The sequence below is a fragment of the Nannobrachium achirus genome (genome assembly GCF_963921795.1).
Source record: "Nannobrachium achirus genome assembly, chromosome: 1".
Classification (NCBI taxonomy): domain Eukaryota; kingdom Metazoa; phylum Chordata; class Actinopteri; order Myctophiformes; family Myctophidae; genus Nannobrachium; species Nannobrachium achirus.
The window spans coordinates 50,053,287-50,074,681 of NC_137810.1; the positions used below are offsets into that span (position 1 = coordinate 50,053,287).

General features: G+C 42.5%; 3 protein-coding genes across 3 annotated transcripts in view; 1 reads left to right on the forward strand and 2 right to left on the reverse strand.

Moving 5' to 3' along the window:
• Positions 1-21,395, reverse strand: part of LOC308292628 (E3 ubiquitin-protein ligase RNF170) — a 484,996-nt gene that overhangs the window by 358,453 nt on the left and 105,148 nt on the right. The window lies entirely within an intron of this gene.
• On the reverse strand, positions 373-15,681 carry LOC308283383 (uncharacterized protein). Its single transcript, XM_080723810.1, has 5 exons — positions 15,389-15,681; positions 8,211-8,513; positions 5,339-5,893; positions 3,132-3,280; positions 373-2,350 (listed from the first exon to the last, which is right to left on the reverse strand). The coding sequence occupies exons 1-5, from the start codon at positions 15,453-15,455 to the stop codon at positions 2,306-2,308; spliced, it is 1,119 nt and encodes a 372-aa protein (XP_080579936.1). The 5' UTR covers positions 15,456-15,681; the 3' UTR covers positions 373-2,305.
• ipo13b (importin 13b) overlaps positions 17,838-21,395 on the forward strand; it is a 55,150-nt gene continuing 51,592 nt past the window's right edge. Inside the window, exons 1-2 of the mRNA XM_080722282.1 lie at positions 17,838-17,904; positions 18,437-18,527. Of these exons, the coding sequence (XP_080578408.1) occupies positions 18,456-18,527 (72 nt within the window). The 5' untranslated portion in view covers positions 17,838-17,904; positions 18,437-18,455. The remainder of the gene's footprint in view (positions 17,905-18,436; positions 18,528-21,395) is intronic.

The window sequence follows — 21,395 nt, forward strand, 5'->3', positions numbered from 1 at the left end:
ATCTTTGGAGGGGTCCCTGGTTCCTGTGCGTTCAGGCATTCCGGAGAAACGGAGTGTTTCACCCGAGTATAGATAGAGACACACGGGCGCCTACAAATATGGCCGCCCTATTGTGATAGCTAGCGACCCCACTTCAAGATGCGCTGTGATTGGCCGGCAGTGTATAACCCTCGCTGTGATTGGCCGGTAGTGTATGATGACGTCATTTTGCCGGGAAATCCCGCCCCTGTCACTGCTAGAAGAAAATATATAAAGAGAAGGCTTCAGAAGCTGAAAATAACGGAGTGGGTGTTCTAAAACTTTAGCGATTTAAGAGTTAGGACAATTTTAAGATTTGTATTATAAAAAAAGTTACATGGTATAACTTTAAGTACTGAATAGATGAGGGTCATAGTAATGTCCTGCATGTAAAGAACAAAAAAGGGGCACATGGCTCACAAATAGAGATTTTATTACAAGTCAAAAGTTTCTTTCTGCAGGCTTCCAAGACAATACAGAAATACAAATTGTTTTGTACGACCCGACCCATACAGCCTATAACTTGGATTTCACTGTTATTTTGTGCTAATGTGTATACAGCTAACGTGTACAACTGTTGAGACTGATATTTAATCACTGTGGGTAAATTCACTTTGTGGCTGCAGTGCTTTCTGACAAATAAAGTGATGTTATCATAAGTACTGTAGAACATAAAGATGAGCATTTGTTGCAGTTACAATACATTGGACAATGCCTGCATTGTGTGGAAAGGAGACTGGCCAATTCTGGTCTAAAAGCTGTCATCACATGACTGACAGCCTCTGCTTAGAAGTGCAAACTGAGGCAAGTCCAAACAGCACTCCTGCCCTGGGCATTTGTATGGGAATCAAACCACTGCAGTGGAAACGACTGGTAAAACAGGGTTCGTCGATGAATTTAATGAAGATGAATGGAGTACATAAAGAGAGCCGTTCCTACCGTGTGCAAGGCACTCTCCTGGGCTAAAGACCTCAGGAAAGGAAAAAAAACACACACACACACACATGTCCACACTAAAGCCTAAAGCGCGGTCCACACTCTGTCCGGCATACAAACATTTCTTCGAAAAGGGAGGTGATAAAACTACAAATTGTCATTCCGAGCTTCGGACAGGCGGTCCCAGAACCTTTCCTCGGAACCTGTGCACCTCCAGAACCTCCTAACTATAAAAGCCTTTCTGAACAGGAAGATTTTCCGACATCGTAAGTATTTATTGGCCTTCATACTTGGCACGGCAGTGTCGCTCGTCATAAATAACAGGCATTTTTCCTCAACTGACACCATGACACCAATGTGCGACTGAGTATACTGTAAATTATTCTTAAGGCTTAAAGACAGCAGGACCTTAACTATAGCAATAAAAACAATTAAATAAATCCCTTAAATGCACATTTAGAAATATGCAAATCCTTACATACTGTACATAAACACGCATACACACAGAAAAACAAAACACATACACTCATGTGCAAGCACACACGCACACACGCACACACGCGTGCGTGCGTGTGTCTCAAACAAACACACAATTATAGTCTCCTTTTTCTTCCACACTTTTAAACATAAAGTGCAAACTTAATAACACTCGAATATCGGGGCCTTTTGCCTTACTACCCAGTCTTAACACGTTACCCTGGCCCCTCCTCAACTTCACCGGCAGTAGGGCTTTGTGTACAAAGAGGCTGGTCTCTGCTGCATTTCAGCTCACCCTGCCTTCCCCAATCCCTTCCATCCACCAGTGAAGGGAAAAATATAACACTGCTCTCAGATCAGTGCCTTGCAGGGCTAGTTTTCGTCCCAGTGGCGCCTTAAGCATTTTTTGATTCTGCTCATTCAGTGATGGATGCCACTGCTGATGAGAGCAGCATCCTCCTGGGTGATGATGCATGCATACCGTATAAGCATGGATCTGGGTCAACTTAGTCCGATCAAACTTGTCAAGGCGAACATGTTATAGAATCTTCCCCCGTGTAGAACATGGTCGATTGTTGGCCTAATTATTATACAGAGAGACACTGGAATGGGGCGCAGCTTTCGGCAGCTGTTGACCTTAAAATGTGTGGCATCTTAACTGTCCAATGCAGTCTCCGTCGTCCCCTTTCCTACATCTCTCTAGAAACACTGGATAAATGGAAGCAATCGGAGGCATCCTTCTAGGAAATTGCTTACACCTACCCAGCGCTTTTTCTTTGTTGTAGAGATGAAGGAAAGGAGACTTGGTTAGAATACTGAGGCATGCCCCGGTCGGTGGCATTTGGGTTCTTCAGTCTTTTGAGTTTCGCCTCCGTTAGTAGCTGTACATAGACAATGGTGTGTCTTCCATCATGTCATCCTAAAACAAAGAAACACATGAAACGTACATAGGTTTATTTTAAGCCAAAGAACAATGCATTTCGCCCTGGGCCTCATCAGGTTAGCCATATAAACATACGGTACATATACTGTACTGTATACTGTATGTTCATATTAGGGCTGAGACTCGATTTAAAAAAGAAAATCAAATTAATTAGAGGCTTTGTAATTAATCAAAATTAATCACATGTTTAATCGCTTAAAGTCCCAGCACTAGTTTTTATAATACATACGCATACATACGGTACATGCAATATTCCCCTCTGTGTAAATATTTCTCTTTTATCACTAGTTGTCTGTGAAAATAACAGAACCCCCTTTGGCAGTGAGAAACGGTGATGAAAAATGCTTTATGTCAAGAGACTTCAACAGGGACCTCTAGGGGGTCCTCAGAGTTATATTAACCACTTGAATCCTAGCATCCATATTCTGAGAACATTAGCCAAAAATAGCCGATCTACATGCTCACAACGCCTTGAGCTTGTAGATCGGCTATTTTCGGCAAAGAGATTTGGGGTAGAGGGGAAAAAGAATGTGAAGTATATTAAGTATTGACGGTTCAAGTGGTTAAATATCTGGAAACACAAATTTATATGAACCCAAAATACACTGATGATTGTGCTGTCAAACGATGAAACTATATTGTATCTATGGGTTGTGGGGGGGTCCCTGCCTCATCTCTCTCTCTCAATAAAGGGGTCCTTGGCCTGGAAACGTTGAAGACCCCTGCTTAATGGATATCATAGAAGGGGTGTATTCACCATAGGTAGGTCCTGGAGCCTGCGGAACTCGGGGCGGTTGTCTCTGCGGCGTAGCTTGAGGAAGAGGAGCAGGGTGATGATGACAGCAGTGATGATAAAAGCTGACACCAGCCCAGCGAGGAGGGGGTCCGGAGTGGCAGCCTCATGGACTGAACAGAAACACAGGAGGTACAGTCAGCTGAGCAGAGCACACCAACCCCAACAAACCGAATCATAAAAATAGAGGGTATGCGTGTGACATCATCATCATCATCATACCTGGAAGTTATGCGGGAACGCCTACTGAGTGGCAAAAAAATACATTCTGGTCTTGACAGCCCAATGAGCCAATACATCTAAACAGAAAAGTCCTATCTAATTGCATTAAACAGCGTTAAACTCACTTTGCCACTCGATTTGCCATTCACTTTATGCATTCGCATACCCTCTATATAAGGTGGTGGTGGTCAGTGGTGGAAAGTAACTAAGTACATTTACTTAAGTACAATGTTGGGGTATTTGTACTTTACTTGAGTATTTCCAATTTCCAATACTTTTACTTCTACTCCTTTACAATCTCGGATCCAAATATTGTACTTTTACTCCACTACATTTATTTGAAAACCTTAGTTACTACTAGTTACTTGTAGATTTTGATTATTACTAGTAAGCCGCCTCAGGGCGACATGTGACCTTGCCGTGCCAATTCTTGGCCATCTGACCAGTTATGTACAGGTATATCATATGGGCTTAATATTGATGACATCAGGGAAGCCAGAGCGTGATGTCAGAGCGGCAAACCCATTCTGTTAAGAGTGTTTAGAAGGGACATTCTTCATAACTAGTACTTTTGGTACTTCAATTACATCTACAAGTACATTTTGAATTCCGGACTTTTACTGAGTACTTCTACATTATTAGTATTGATACTTTTACTTAAGTACAACATGTACTTTTTCCACTACTGGTGGTGGTAGACACAACATACAGTAGCTGAGATTATTGGCTTAGCACACTCAAAATAGATTTACTACTCATTTTGTCAAGTACGGTACCAACAAAGCAACTTTCCCCTCAGGGATTGGGTAGAATCCTACCGTGATTTTATCGCGCTGATAAAGTAGCGAATAAGGTTAGCTTGTCCTAAACCTGATTTAAAGAGGTGTGAAACCTATATTAAAGATAGGCGCACGTATATCTGTATTGAATCTTGGAAGGAACAGCGTGTGTATCTGGAATCCAACACTAGGTTCTATTCTCTAGCATGAAACGTCTGCATCTTGTAACTGTACCTGCCTCTACTTGCATTCACTGCGCTGGGGGAGATCAATGAAGCAGCCGACTGTTTGTGTTTTCACAGGGAGTGCTGTTGATATAATCACCGTGAAGCTCTTTACCGAATGGGTGCACGCAGTATGTGTGTTTGGCATGCACATGAGTGAGCATGCACAAGTATATGTGTATTTATCTACAGATTTGTATGTACAGTATGTACCGGTATGTATGGATGTATGGGGTGGACATGCTATATGACACTGTTTTATACACTCAGTTTATTTCTGTGCCAGAAGAACCAAGAAAGAAGCGCCACAAAATTGTAAAACTGTAAATACTGCAGAGGCAAATCTCCAAGCCTAAAAAGCCCAAAACTAATAAAATATGGGAGAGAAGCGCAAAGAGAGATTATGTATTTGTTTATTTAAACTTTATTCAACCAGACAGAATGAACTAGTATTAGGAATGATGGCCAAGCAAAAGGCAGAAGAGAATCCTAGCTAAAATAAACAATTCCTAAGACAGACAAAGTGTGTGAAGAAGATGAGAGGGGAAGAAGAGAAAGAAAAGAGGGGAAAGAGAGGAGCGACGAGAACAGAGAACGCTCCAGGCTCAGTCTAGTCCCATGACTGTCTCTGTCCCTTGACCAAACAGAGCACTGATTGTGGAGTGGTTGGTGGTGATGGCACTTCTATAAGCTGTGGATGGGAAGTGCCCGTGTTCGCTTGTGTGTGTGTGTGTGTGTGTGTGTGTGTGTGTGTGTGTGTGTGTGTGTGTGTGTGTATGTGTGTGTTGTCATGCGCGTGTGCGCGTTAGAGGCAAGAACTGGCTTGTGTTGGAAAACAAAGAACAGCGTTTGCTTTGTTGTTCGATTCAATTCTGTTTGTGTCATAATACAGTGGTAAATATACTGTACACACAGAAAAAAGAAAACAGAAGCACTATCCACTTACCATCGCCGCCCATGTTGAGTTGAGATGGGGAATCAACGTGAGGTTTGGCCTGGCCAGAGGAGTTGCTTGGTGGACTGAAGGTAGACTCGGTGTGCGTTGGACTGGGGGTCTCAGGGTGTGAGTCAGACTGGGGAGAGGGGGGCGTGGTGACAGGGGAAAAGGTGGTCTCGCGGTGGGTGCTAATGGTTGAACTGGACTGGATGCTGATAGCAGTGGTGGTATCAGTCTCTATACGAGGGAGCAGTTTGCCCGGTGATTCAGAGGTGGGTGCAGAAGTTGGTTTGGTTGTTTTTGGGTGACGGGGGGAGGGACGAGTGGGATGGTGGGTGGGCGCGTGTGAGCTTGCGAAGTGTGGCGGAGTGGTTGGAGGAGGCGTGGTGATATGTGTTTGTTTGGAGCTAGGATGGACTGCGTGTTTGACGGTGGTGCTTGGGGAAATGTGTGTGGTGGCAGCTTGGTTCTCAGAAGGGGCAAGTGTGGGCTGTGGTTGTGACGGCTCAGTATGGTTTGTATTCTTTCCTGGAAATGTAGGGATGGCAGCCAGGTCCATAGAAACTAGAAAGAGAGAGGGGGGAGTCAGAATTAGGATGATATCTTACCAATTATAAAACGTAAAAGAGACCATTTACATTTTATAATCACCTAAAAGAACGTGACCATGACACAGTCTACTGACACACACAAAGAGATGGCGCCTTCTGGTTCTGGGACTCTATTCTTAAACACAAACAAAGGTCCCAGAAAGAAATCCCATTGGACTAAATCAAATGATAAGAAAACAATACAAAAACTAGAAAGCGGCACTCTGCCAATTCAAATTTAGCTCAAAATATTGGACTCGGTTTAATAGCATTTCCCACTTCCCTTGATACCAACACAGCTCTGTTCGCACATTTCTCCATTCTATCGGCCTACATCTTTAACTAGATTGTCATTACAATGTGTGTACAACCCAGACATTACATTTGTGACTTCCAACATTGGTCCACCTTCAGTCCACTGTCGGTCCACCCCCAGGCAATTTTTATGTTTTTCCCCACTTGTTTTAGCAATGTAAACATATGTTTCCCAAAGAAATAGAAAGCTAAAATTAAGCACAATTGAATTTCAATGTAATTTAATCGAGAAACTGAGAGAGAGAGAGAGAGAGAGAGAGAGAGAGAGAGAGAGAGAGAGAGAGAGAGAGAGAGAGCGAGAGTTAATGGCTTTATCTTTTGATTTTGTGTAATTTTACATTTCATCCCAACTAAGTAATTAAAACATTACCGAACTTGAATATCTGACTCAATGTTGGCTAAACACCATTGTTGCGTGGTAATTTTAATACCACACTAAAATGAATGGAATCCAGTGGCTTCCTGGAAATCATACAAGCATCGTATGCTTTGGAAAATGGTTGGCAGTAACGTTGTCCAGCATACGTGAGTTGTGGTCAATGCCAGACCAATAGTATGGTCCTTTTTAAGCCATGCCTAATGGTTGATTAATACTGACTTTTGTCAGATAAAGTAGCTTGAATATCTACTTCAAGTGAGTGTTAACTGTCTAACGCATGAACTGGAGTTTTGTGAGTGTGTGTGCGTGCGTGCATGTGCACGTACACGAGAGTAAGAATAGGGTGAGATAGCAGTGCGTGTTTGTGCTTCCTAACTTTCTCACCTCCTTGTGACAAGTCACACTGCATTTAATCATGCAGCTTCACTTGTCAACATTCAACTCTATAAATCTCCTGGGTCTCTTGCTGCAGTACTTTCCAGCTCTACTGAACACACCATCCATGTATTTTGTCTTCGAACTGAACACGCCGTCATACAGTATGTCTTTTATTTCACTCTCCTCTAACATTGAACATACGGTCCAATGTCTTTTTATTTAACTGACCGCTGGACCTCTTCCTCTCCTCTGTCCAGGCCTGTACTTCGGCTATCTGTCTCTTGACTATCGTGTGTATGTGTGTCCGTGTGCGTGCGTGTGAATATCAGTCAACACCTGACCCCTGCCACGGCACTTCTACTCAGACTGGTTTCTCTCTGTGGACCAGGAGAGCAGAGTAGAGATAACAACCCTGTTAAAAATAGCTTCCGACCTCTGAACCTCCCTCTACAGGGTTTCCTTCTAAATTCCTCTGAACTACCACAATGCTCCACTAATGACAATGCTCACAAGCACACAAGACACAATGGCAAGAAAACATTGCTGTTGTTCCCACAGCATGAAGTACACTACACAGCAAAGCCCTCACAGTTATTTGAACTCTGGGATTGTTTTTACACTTTGGACTTTGCTAAGGATCCACAAAAGTGACAATAGGTGGTCTGCTAAATACTGCACAGTGCCCATCATCACTGTGCGTATAATGTATCTTGCGAATAAGACTTGCAAACTTGAGTCGTTGATTTATAAGGGCGTAAAGGAAATGGTGGTGTGGTGGCATTTTGGTTTGGGCCGGATATGTGGGTGTCTGGGTGATCTGTTCTGTCATGTTTGCATCCTGTTGTGTTGGGTGGCACCGGGTTAAGGTTCCTTCCCATCACTGTAGAGATTATGTACAAAATTGTACATCCTCACACATGACAAACTGTAGGGGGATGTAGCAATGACAGAGACACATGTGTTTGAAACAACAAAATAGGGGGGCGCCCGCTGGCCTACTGGTCCAGGCGCATAGCACATGGGCTTTGTGTAGCCTGGCGGCGTCGCCAGTTCGATTCCCGGTCCGGACGACCCTTGCCACGTGTCACTCCCCGTCTCTCTCCCCATTTCCTGTCAGTCTACTATCCTATCAAATAAATAAAAAGCCCCCCAAAAAAGGTTTGCATCCTGCCCTGCAGAATCACATTGAATGCATGTATACAGCTGCATTGTCACTTACCACTGGTAGCATTCCCGTTTGAGGTGTCCGGTGGGGATGGCGTAATTGGGTAATGGTCTAGCGGGGTCGATGAAGCTGGTTTCGCCTCTGTAGTGTTGTTGCTGGAGCCTGCATTGCTGCTTTCACTGGAACTGTTGCTTGTGTTGTTGGCTTGAGGTTCGAGTGAGGGTCCTCCTAGGCTAAGACCAGGCATTGATCCCGCAGACGCAAAACCAGAAGATGATGGAGGTTGCCCAGTGTAGGGGTCAGATTTTTCTGAATCAGTGCTTTCTGATGGCAAGGGTGGAGTCATGGAATCCAGGCCTGGTGAAAACAGAAATACAGACAAGTATCACATGACAAGTAGTTAGGTTATGGTTGGACAAAGTTGGACAATGTTGATGTCCATGGAATTGTGTGTCCCACATCTGTACTGAGTAGACCTCTCGACCTACTGCACATAAAAACAGAGCTGCTACCTTTAAACGCATTTTAAATCTGTTTTGTTATGAAAAAAAAGCTGCTATTTGTCCCAAAGTGTCAGCAAAGGTTTGTTGCTATTTGTTTCAAAAAGCTTTATACCCTGTATATTACAACGACGCAATGTGACCAATCTCTGTTTAATGCTGTACCGCCTCCAACTGTATACACATACAGTATACGTTCCCCACTTTCAACTGTTTTTATTATATTTTATTATATTTTTCTCATGACGATAAAGCTAATTTGAATTGAAAATGTAATTGAATTGGAATCATTAGATATACATAGTCTATTTGTAAATAAGTAGGTAGTAGGTGCAAACAAAACAAAACAATAAGACAGTATAATATACAGTATTGAGGACCTAACAGTTGACAATTCACTGTCAACTGTTAAGTCCATATAGAGAAGGAGGGAGGCAACATAAGTACTGGTGAAGGAGACATTGCACTAGGATATCCTCACAATTGAACCCACTACTTTTCCTAACTAATACAGGATATAGTCACAACAAAACCTAAACCTTACCTACCTACTCTAAGCTCATATAAAAACAGAAACAGTGAGTAGATAGATACTGTAGATAGATAGATAGATAGATAGATAGATAGATAGATAGATAGATAGATAGATAGATAGATAGATACCTTTATTTGCCCAGAGGCAGCACAGCAGTATAAGGTTATTTACAAAGTTACAGAGAAGTATGAAAAAGATAAAAAGAAAAAACAAAAACATAGTACAGAGTACAGTAAGTACAGTAAGAGCAAGGTACACCAGGAAAGGGAATGAATAATATATATACATAAAGTGTCCTAAAGCACGACTATCAATATAATACAGTGCCCAAATAAAAGTGACCATAACAGTGAATGCTAGTTAGTGCCGTGTCCAAAGGTCAGAGCGATAAAAACAACTAGCAAAAAAAACAAAAAAAACAAGAAAGGGTGATGCGGCAAGACGCACAAAAAACACCCTCCCTGGAAAGTCCTTAGAGGTCAAAGTCAGTGCAGATATAGTTCCAGTAAAGAAATGTGTGAGTGTGGCATCTAATGATCAAAGAAGGTCTCCAGCAAACAATTGATTTGATGCAATCAGTAAGGCACTCAATAAGCCACATCCACACACAAATAATGTACAAACAAATCTGAGACTTTTGAAGACTGCAAGGACTCAGAGAGTACACAGAGCCACCGATGAACACAGGGTTTGGCAGTTCTTATTAGTTACCCAGCCTGACATACAGGTAGATACTGTATGACTGCGGTAGCAAAAGCTAAATGGGAGGTTGGCCATAGCTGAAGGGGTAGAGAGGGGACATCTGGGAAACAGAAGGTCCCTGGTTCGCACCCCCCGGCCCCGGTCGAAGTGTCCCTTGAGCAAGCCACTTAACCCCTAGGCCTAACTGCTACCTGGGCAGCAGTTCAATGCCACAATCAACGTGTGTGTGTGTGTTCTGTAACAAAAGAATACCCCAAGGGAGTGGGGACCATATTAAATTCAATATGCAGACAGCACTAGCACACAGAAGGACGTGACACAACGCTTGCTGATTGTGGTCTGTTGGAGAGGAAGTGAAGGAGGAGAGGAGAGGAAATTACCAGCTTCATCGCACCTTACATAACAGAGAGCATCAATTGAGCTTTCGTTACAAATTTACATACTGAGATGAGAGGCAATGAAGTACAACACAATTGTATTTCAGTACATTATTTTGCTGAAAGGACCCTTTGTTCAAGCCTTTTGTCAGTGCCAACCATTGGCTAAAGATTTTCATTTCCAAACACCATCCTGAATAATTTGGTGTTGAAATATTAAACGTCAGACAACATCTGATGAACACTCAAAGACAAGTTCAAGAGGACGTATTGTTCTCAGAGACAAATGGTCATATATTCAGAGTTCAGACGTTTATTATTTTTGCATGGTATATCGACCACAGTACACTCATCAACATTCTATATTGGCAAGGTAATTCAATGGCCTTAGAGGCAATGTCACTTTTAATTAAGGCTTTCATAATCTTCCCTGATGAAGACCAGAGCACCACTGACATAATGTAATGTACCGGTAATTACTGTTTGGTAATACAGTGCCATGGTGCCTTTCATTTGCTTCACAATCACTCACCCCCCGCTCATCACCACACACACACACACACACACACACACACACGCACACACACACATGCTTGCACACACAAAGGCTGATTTGAACTCTAAAAGACACAAAAACGGCCATACATGGACACATAAATAGACAGAGGTTAAAGTTTCTTGGATTAAGTGCTGTGGTTGTGTGTGTGTGTGTGTGTGTGTGTGTGTGTGTGTGTGTGTGTGTGTGTGTGTGTGTGTGTGTGTGTGTGTGTCTGTCTGTCTGTCTGTGTGTGCGTGCGTGCGTGCGTGCGTGCGTGCGTGCGTGCGTGTAAGCCAGTGTAAGTGTGTGAGTGAATGACAGAAGCACCCACAGGGAGAGAGGGGGGTAGTAAAAATTTACAAAGGTAACCACTGTTCCAAGTTTGCTCACCCACAAAATCCTCAGTCTTAATTTAACTCTGAGAGTATACAAATGGAACCATGTACATGCACTCTTCACACACATTACACATGGCTTTTCTTTTGTTTTGCTGGCCAACACAACATACTGTATACCCGGGGAAATAGCTCCAGTTGACCTCTTGACCTCTGAGGGAACAGCCAATCACTTCTCTGCAAGCAGCTGCATAGAGTCGTTGTCAGGTTGAAACCTTGTATGTCCAAAACCTTCCCTTTTTTGTTATTATATTAAAAAACGATTTAAAATAGTGAAAATAGCCGATCTACAAGCACACAACGCCTCGCATGGTGAGGCGTTGCGTGCTTGCTTGTTGATCTGCTATTTTCACTACTTTTTCGCGATACTTTTGTATGATGGAGTAGGGCTTTAATTTACGAATAAAACATACACATTTCGTTTTGAAACTTGGAGATACGAGGTTTCTGCCCGACAGTGACGATAGGCGACAAAAATGTGATAACAATAAGTTTACCCCCATTTGTTCCGGATGGGGACCCGTTTCAATGGGGGTAAATGTACTCGAATCAAATTTTTGTCTTAGGAATGTGACAAAAAACTAAAAATATTATTGAACTCTACTCTCCATGGCATGAGTAATAAATAGAAAAAAAGTCATTTTGGGGGTGAACTACTCCTTTAAAGCCTGATCATCTTCAACAGACAGAAAGGCTGAGACTACATTATGTTTTCACCCCTGTCTGTGTGTCACTGTCCGCTATCCCTGAAGTCATGTGATAAACCATAAACTTGTATCATTCAGATTTTCCAGTGTATAAACCAGGCTAAAAATACCCAATGCCACCACAGTTGTCAGCAAGAATAGTTTGTTTCAAAAGCTGCTAACGGTCGTTGCAAAAGTGCTGAGATTTCGACTAATGTTGAGCTAGATAGAGCACAGAGAGCACATTGGGATGGGAAGCTATTCGCTTTTGAATTTCATGCATTATTATGGTACCTCTTGTTAACCAGTGGACCTACCTGACTACAGGATGTCTCAATAGAAGGGAAGGGAGACCAACTCCAACCAAAACATGTGTGCTATTATAATGTACCATACAGATAAACCTAGATACAGTAGGTTACTTAAAATGACATTTAGATTCAAACTGATAATTTGAATTCCTTAGTCCTCTAAGGAAAAAGTCAGCATTCAAACAGCAGACAAGGGGTTTGTTTTGTGCTGCCCTTTCATCCCCACTCACATAACTATGTCTGTTCACCTGTTCACCAGTACCTGACACACACACACACACACACACACACACACACACACACACACACACACACACACACACACACACACACACACACACACACACACACACACACACACACACACACACACACACACACAAACAATCAATCAATGCTGAGTCTCGCTGACATTGATTTTGTGGGCATGGGATGCCATGGGCATGAAATCTTTGTTTAAACTCAGATCTTCAGGGATTGACTCCCAAGCTGTCAGCATGTTACCTTCTATTAAAAATGTTACACAGTCAGTGCATAATATACCATAGAGACCAATCTATACTATAATTTTGCGAATGTCTGAGTGAGTGAGTGAGTGAGTGAGTGAGTGAGTGAGTGAGTGAGTGTCTGTCTGTCACAGCGTTTCTCCTCAGTGGCTGGAGCAATTGATCTGAAATCGCATCACCATTAGCATATGAACACACCTAACATAACTGTGAAGCCCGTTTGTCACTTTCACAAATCATATACTGTATTAGCATTTTTATGGCGTATCTACTATCTATTCTGCATCTAGCATGAGGCATATCTATTCTGCATCTAGCATGAGGCAACATGTTTAACCAGCTCTCTCTCTGTGTGTGTGTGTGTGCGCAGGCGGGTGGGCGGGTGGGCGGGCGGGCTGGGGGGGGGGGGGTGGCGGGGTAGCCATTAAACGAAACGGGTATTTCTTACATTGATGCTCCTACATATTATCATGCAAGCACCAGTTAAAGTTACTTTCCATCCCTCATATACTGTATGCACAGTGCACATCCCATAACCCACACACTGCACATCATTTTGGAGCTCATATCTTTGAACGGGTAAGGGCTAGTTTAAATAGTCAGAGGGAGCCTGCAAACACTAGAGTCAACTAATGCCTGTGTGCTCTGTCGTACAATGTTCCGCGCACCACAAATATCAAATCTATCTACAAGCTACACCAGTGTCAGTCTACTTTATTTGGATTTTGCGGTCATCACACACTGACTTTTTGCACCTAATCCCAAGTACAGCGCAATGATGTGTTTCGTTTTTTCTAGCATCTTAACTGTTCATAAGTATATCATGCACAGTATACATAGGCTATATATTATAATATGCTCAAGCACCTTATATCTTATCTCACTAATCTCATGTACCATGTAAATACAGTAGATACTGTATACAACGTATATATATATTTTTTTTATTTTCTTGTTTGACCTCCCCCTCTTCTTCTGTTTCTTTCTTCTATGGAAAATAACGATAGAATGGGAATCTCACCCACTTATTTACTTCTGTAAACCTGTGATGTGACAATAAAGCTAAATTCTGATTCTCACAGCTATTTTTGAAGCATGACAGTGACACTGTACACTTAAAGGGGAAGACCACCCATTTTCAATTTTGAAATATGTCATTGATATACCTTAAAGAAGTTGTGTGGAAATAGAAAAAAATGTCCCCCTCTTCTGTGTTGCCTACAACTGGAGGATTGATTTTGGGGTTTGTATTGTAAAGTCCAGAATGATGACATCACACTTTGGACTTTACAATACAAACCCCAAAATCAATCTTCCAGTTCTAGGCAACACACAAGGGGGGGAACTTTTTTTCTATTTCCACACAACTCCTCTAAGGTATATTAATGACATATTTCAATATTGAAAATGGGTGGTCTTCCCCTTTAAGTATACATTGGGCTTAACTAGTAGGCTACCATACTGCCAACCAACGATGGAAACAGGCCAGTTAAAATGAAACCATCAAATGACAGCGCGCTGCACACAGCTAAAGATATTATTATGCCATCAATCAGACTGCAGGTCTGAGGTCTCTGCTCATTTGAATTTCAGCTTGGGGGAACTATAGTGTGACATTGCAGCATGATATGATACTTTCAAATGTCAGCAGTCATAGTGTTTTGTTCCTTTAAATCTGAGAAGTAGCTATAATGATGGAAAGACAGGAAGGGGCTTGGGGGGGGGGGGGGATTGGAGAGGAATAATTAAAAGGAAGAAGAGGATGAGAGAAAGTGTGAGAGACTGGTTAGGGAGGAGGGGAATTAGAAGTGAGAATGAAAACAGTGGGATGCAGAAAGTGAGAGGAAGATGGTGGGGGTGGGAGGAAGTGATGCAAAAGAGTCTGTTCAAATGAAGGAATACATTAAAATACACACAAGGGTGTGATTTGTCATAGGTGTGATGGAGCAGAGCAAATAGGTGGGAGGCTTAGTGCTTGTTGTGATGTTGGGGTCTTGGTCTTTCAGAAAAGGTACCAGATGAAGTTGTTGCATGATCTGATTTTAATTATGTGACCTCCCAGAGCTCTAGGACAGGGGTCTTCAACGTTTTCAGGCCAAGGACCCCTTAGTTGAGAGATAGAGATGAAGCAGGGACCCCCACAACCTTTTCAGAGATTCCATATAGTTTCATTGTTTGACAGCACAATCATCAGTGTATTTTGGATTCATGTAAATTGGTGCTTCAGATATTTAACCACTTGAACAGTCAATACTTTATAAACTTTAACTTTCACTCTTCTCTTTTTCCCCCTCTACACCAAACCTCTTTGGCGAAAATAGCTCGCGCTGCGAGGTGTTGTGAACTTGTAGATTAATATATATTAATATAAAAAAGGAGAAAAAAAGTTTCTGTCACACAAAGATTTGGAGGACCCCCTAGCTCGCGCTGCGAGGTGTTGTGAACTTGTAGATTAATATATATTAATATAAAAAAGGAGAAAAAAAGTTTCTGTCACACAAAGATTTGGAGGACCCCCTAGGAGTCCCGTACTACCGGACCCCCTGTTGAAGACCCTTGCTCTAGGATTTAATGAACATACAAGACCACTGCAGATCTATAAGTTAATTTTAACAATTCAGTCTGGCAGACTTGATAACATTCTGATGAAAAAGAAGACAAAACCAAAGGAGGATAACCTACCCCGTACAGTCGAGCCCAAGTTGATGAACAGAAGCGCACAAAGCGCAATCTGGAGTTTATTTTCCATCTCTCTCTCTCCTCTGTCGTTTCACTCGGTCACACAGTCAAAGAGATTCACAAATGTTCTTTTCTTCAGTAAGCGCTTCCTCACTTTAATAGCCAATTTTAAACTCCCCACACACAGACAGTCCTCCTGTCCTGTCCTGTGCCAGAGTAGACTAGCGCAAACAATCGTATCCTGGCCTGGCTATGACATGCGTGGCTCGCGGGCACTGGTATGAAGACAAGCTAAAATCGCAGTGTCCTGAGTGCGCTCTCTCTGCTCTCACAAATATAGTGCCACGTGTTCTCGACGCTCTGCGGGTTGCCAAGTCAGTGTAGCCTACTGTACTGTTTCCCAAACACTGGCTCGGGACCCATTTGTGGGCCGCAGACAATTCTTTATGGGTCCTTTATTTTTTGTTTCCTAGTACATTTTGTTTTTAATTATTATTTATAAAAACAAATTCAATGATTTACAGTATTTTCACGAAGAAATAAAATAAAAATCGAATAAATTCCATTCCTCGACCTAAAATGTTTGGGAACCACTGGCCGACGGCATTATATGATGATTGAACAGCCATTATAAATCATGCACTATGATAACGGGAACCATGAGACATCATCTGACAACATCAATCATCATATGTCATGACTATAGCTACCTACAGTAGCAGAATACGTCTACAACCCCCAGAGTGTCAAATTAAGTTGTTTTATTTATTTATTACAAAGTTATTATACGTTAATGGGTATAAATTACGCATCAGGAAACCCATTTTGTGATCGGATGACATAATGGGCGTTTTTCCAAGACCAGGTGTAATATTTCCTTTGAAACACATGGAGACGCTGTTGCTTTGTAGAGGCCTGCTGGACTGGTATGCTACTGACAGATCTGATTCCGCGGGGGATTCAATCAGTCAAGGCACATTTGACACCAACCAACCTGACTCATGGTAAATCTGCAAGTCATGATAATAATATTACATAGACGTGATTACGATATTGATACTAGGCTACATTTTACAAATAGGGTTAGCTTTTACAAATGATGTAATCGGTCTGAAAAGTCACAACAAATCTTTTTCCTATGCAACCTTCAAATACATTCTTCAATCAATCAATCGCTGCCTGTCAGTCTGTTTGTTTAGACATCGTCCAAACTATGCTTTTTCTGAGCTCTCTAAAGATAATAGGCTACTCTATTGTTATTATTATATATTAGTTGTATGTTCTAGAGCGTGTTTCTCAAACTTTAAAATTTCAAGGATTCCCCTTAATTCTGACAGTGCACAAATGGGGTAACCGGAAAACTCGCCCTAAAACAAACTCGACCCAAACTCGTTTCCCAACGGGTCTATGTGGCCTTAAAGGGCCACTTCACCTCTGGGACAACCAGGTCTTATTTTATTGTTGTCACACGATCAACACAATCCTGAGTTATTTTTTGTGTTCAATCTGTGTTTTTAGATATTTTAGTATTTCAGTATGTACTGCATTTTGCATCACTGGTACATACTGAAATACTAAAATATCTCAAAAAACAGATTGAACACAAAAAAATAACTCAGGATTGTGTTGATCGTGTCCCAAACGACAATAAAATAAGATCGGGTTGTCCCAGGGGTGAAGTGGCCCTTTAAGCTAGATGCAGAATAGACTAAAATCAAATATTTGCTTCTGGGGGTCCCTGGAAAAAAATATTTTGTGATGGGGGTCCGTGGCCAAATACATAACATTCTGGGGGTCCTTCACATGACAAAGTTCGAGAAACACTGATGGCAACATACGTTTTTTTTCCCAGATTTTTTTTTATGATTTAGAAGACATTTGTAGAATGTGCCTATCAGTGGTTAAGGACCCCCAAAATGTGTTTTTGGCCGTGGACCCCCATCTCAAAATATGTTGTTCCACTGATGGACCCCTATCGCAAACTTTTTTGTTCCAGGGACCCCCAGAAGCACAGATTTGATTTTAGTCTAATCTGCATCTAGTTTAAGGCCACAGACCCGTTGGGAAACGAGTTTAGGTCGAGTTTGTTTTAGGGCGAGTCAATTTAGACACACCTTTTAAAGGAACCTAGACCCTGAAATCCACTTTGAGAACCACTGGGTTAGTAAAATCTTAAAAGTCTGGGTTTCCGAGGCTAGTAAAATCTAGTAGACACACATAACATACTTTTTCTAGTAATTAAAACTCAACGGTTGCCCAGGCAACAGCAGCAGCAGCCCCAACCAACAAATCACAGCACAGCGCGTTCCCCCCTGGCTATGGGACGCAGACTGCACAGAAGGTGAAGGAACGCTACGAGGCTTGTGATTGGAGGAGAGCCCTGCAGGTCCTGGTGGTGGTGGGGACGGCGGAGAGCAGAGGCTGAAGTGAAGACAGACTCGAGCGGCAGCAGGAGCTGAGCTGACTGAGCTGACACACTGACAGACAGCATCCTCTCTACCGACCATCGCAGAACCGAGGTGACAAATTATTGCACGTTTAAAGAGAACCGCAAGAACACGTAGGCTAAAATAATACATGTTAAAAATATTATTACAAAAACGGCCACGTTTTCCCATGTTAAAAGGAAACAGCGTAGGTTAAACCGCGAGGCTGTAGTACTCGGACGTTACTACGAATAACGTTATGTACACTGCTGTACGTTAGCTAGCCGACGCTAGCATGTTTAGTGCTAGCTGTTTGTTGCCATAAAATGCGAGTTACATACGGCTAAAGCTAACTAGCTAGCTAGCATGACGAGCTAACGAACCCACCGGCAAGATAACACAACCACAGCCACTGAGGTGGTGTTAGCTTGCCGGGGGGGTTCGTTAGCTCGTTGTGCTATGATCTGGTGGTCCGTGAAGGCAAAACTACAATACTGCCAAGCTCACACACATACATTTTATGCTCTATTAGAGTGTATGTGTGTACTGGAACGCTAGTTGGACGTCACGTCAGCGTGCCGAGGTGTTCATGAGTGCGTTCTGTCTTTATTTGATGGTTTGACAGCTCCGGTGTCAGCGGACAAATGGAGACAGCGGGACGGATAGCAGCATCACAGCCTGACGCCCTGGACTTCACCGTGGAGAACGTAGAGAAGGTAGTGTCATTTTAGACCCGGTCAGCTATGATTACAAGTTAACTTCAACAATGTATAATACAGTGTCAGGGCTTTGTGGTAAAGCAACGAGGGAAAATAATATATAATCTAATATGCAACATCATGCTATGTTTTTATCACTACATATTTGGGCTCTGTTTCCCCCATAGTATCTTTCTTCCTTTTAATTATGCCCTCGCATTACTACTGGCCATTGAATGTCAAGGATGGGTGGTGATGTCATATCAAATGAGAAATAGAGGGAGAATACTCCAACCTGAAGTCTATACTGTACTGACAGATAGATAATATTTAGATGCTGTGGGACTGTGTAGTGTAGGTCATAGCCCACATGCTCCTCCATCTCTCACTAAAGAATGCTTTTCTGGTTCTTGTTCGTTTGGGTGGTTCGATTCGATTGTGCACGCATGATGTGCTGGACTGCTGGTTTGTCTGTCTGCGCCTGGCTGCCAGGTCGCTGTGATGATGAATCTCCCTGTGGCTTCACTGGCTTGGTGGTGGCCGCTGGTCTGGGACAGAGGGGAGAGAAGACAATAGGGGGATGGGTAGACATGAGACGGAGTGTGTGTGTGAGAGAGAGAGAGATTGTGTTTGTGTTTGAGAGGTGGCTAGGTGTTTTTGCTGAAGAGCTGATGTGATGAGAGAGAGAGGGAGGGAGAGGGGTGATGTCTGTGACAGTGGAGGGGGGGGGGGGGGGGGGGGGTAGTGATGATGCGACATTCATGATTAGAAGCCGGGCTGGAAAGAGGAGGCAGCACATTCTTGCACAGGGAAAATGGCATGTAGGGATGGGACGTTAAGCGATATTATCGTCGATATTATCGTAAAAAAAAACACTCACGAAAATCGTATCGTGGAGATCTCATTTATCGTGTGATCGTCCTCCGTCATGCACTGGGATCAATTCAACTTTTATTTGCCCGAGCTGCATTATCCGGTTCCACTTAAACCCTTTGGTAAAAGGTACTTATAATATATGTACTTGAAGTCTTTTTTTCACTCTCTATCAAATGTCTTTGCCAAAAAATAGCCGATCTACAAGCTCACAACACGTCGCCTTGCGAGCTTGTAGATCTGCTATTTTTTTTGGGCAAATGTTCCACCCCAGGATAATGGATTTTGATTATCGCGATAATATCATAATTTGCGATTTCTTTTGTCACAATAATCGTGATATGAAATATATATATCGTCCCATCCCATCCCTAGAGGCAGCACATTCTTGCACGGGGAACATGGCATGCCTGGCTGGTAGGTTGTAGTCAGTGACTCAGTGTGAGAGAGGTCAACTCTCTCATTCACTTTGGGTCTCATTTCTTCAGTACAGACCGACTGATATTTGTGTCTATCCACTCACCGTGAGGCCACCAGCGAACATTTCTGTCTCATTTGGTGAGCGCTGGCCTGAGAGAGAAAACATCAGCCAGTCGGTATTACACTGTTTGAGAAAATCAATAACTCGTTTTTAAATGGCAGCCTCTCCTCTTGGTCAGTGAAGCAGTTTTTGTGTGACAGCCAGGCCTCACATAGAGTAGCATGGCATCTTCCTTAAGTAAAGTGATTTTCTTTGGATTTAGGGATGATAATGAAGATTTTCATCTACACTGTAATTTGAGTAATCCATTGGCATTTGGAACAAACATGCAACAAAGAGATACTGATGATCCTATAGTTAAATACCTGCATATCCATGCGTGCGTGCATCAGTAATGTTGCGTGACACCTCATCCCAGCTTAGCAGAAGGATATAGGTGACAGTTAACCCTTTCAGATTTAGCCGTCTTGAAGAAATGCAGTATTTCAAAAAATATATTCTTATCGTATTGTTTTACCCACAACGGCTACTCTCCTGAAAGTTTAGTGATTGTACAACTAGCAAGTTTGTGCTTCATTCGTTTTCGGAAATCGGTTGAAAAGAACACTTATCTACCATAATGAGAAACCAGACGATAAGTTCCCCAGGAAGCTGGGTGTGTGAACTGGGCATTCCATTAGCATCAGCACCAGACCACTGGCTTTAGAAGAAGTCGTCTGGGAGTCTGCCGCTAATATTATTATCTTCACTACCTGACAACCTCAGCAGCTGCTAACTGGAAACACGCACACCCGGACCACAATCGGACATCTCTGGAGCATCAGTCTGGAAATCAATAGTGCTTCCTGTAAGTGGATAAGAGCAGTGGCAGTTGATATAAAAGTAAAACTTGACAAACGGTGAGCTTATTATTTTAATATAAGACTTAAGATAACATGCTATCAGACTCTTACTACACAAATATATAAAAATCTCAATAGCAGAGTGGGATGTTTGAGTGTGCGTATAACCTCAGTGATGGGAGCTGATGGTTCCTGGTCCTGTGTGTGTGTGGTTCTGATACAAAGTCCTTTGTTTAGTCTTTGGGTCTGTGGAAGACAGTGGCACATTGTCTTTATCCATGTGTGTATAATGAATGCATATACTGCCTTACATTTCCACTACACAATAATTGGCCTAGTCCAGATGAATCAGAAATGTATCCACCCACCCAGCAACAGGACATTTGGGGAATTCAGAACAGTACATTGTTAATTTTGTGTATCGTGACGTGCACCCAGGAGACTCATGGAATGCTTGCACTGCCAGAATAGTCAATGCACAAAGTCACCTAGGTTTACCGAATTGCTCAAGGGCACTTTGACTGCGATGTACAGCCACTGTTGCTCGAATTGAATCTGTGTCTTCAGGCAAAGCAATGGTCCGTAAGCATTCCAGCCACATCAGGACAGTGAGCACAGCAGTACCTTCTCTAAGGGCATTCTGAACTAGAGGTGGACTAACGGCTCACTGACTCCTCTATTCTTATACTG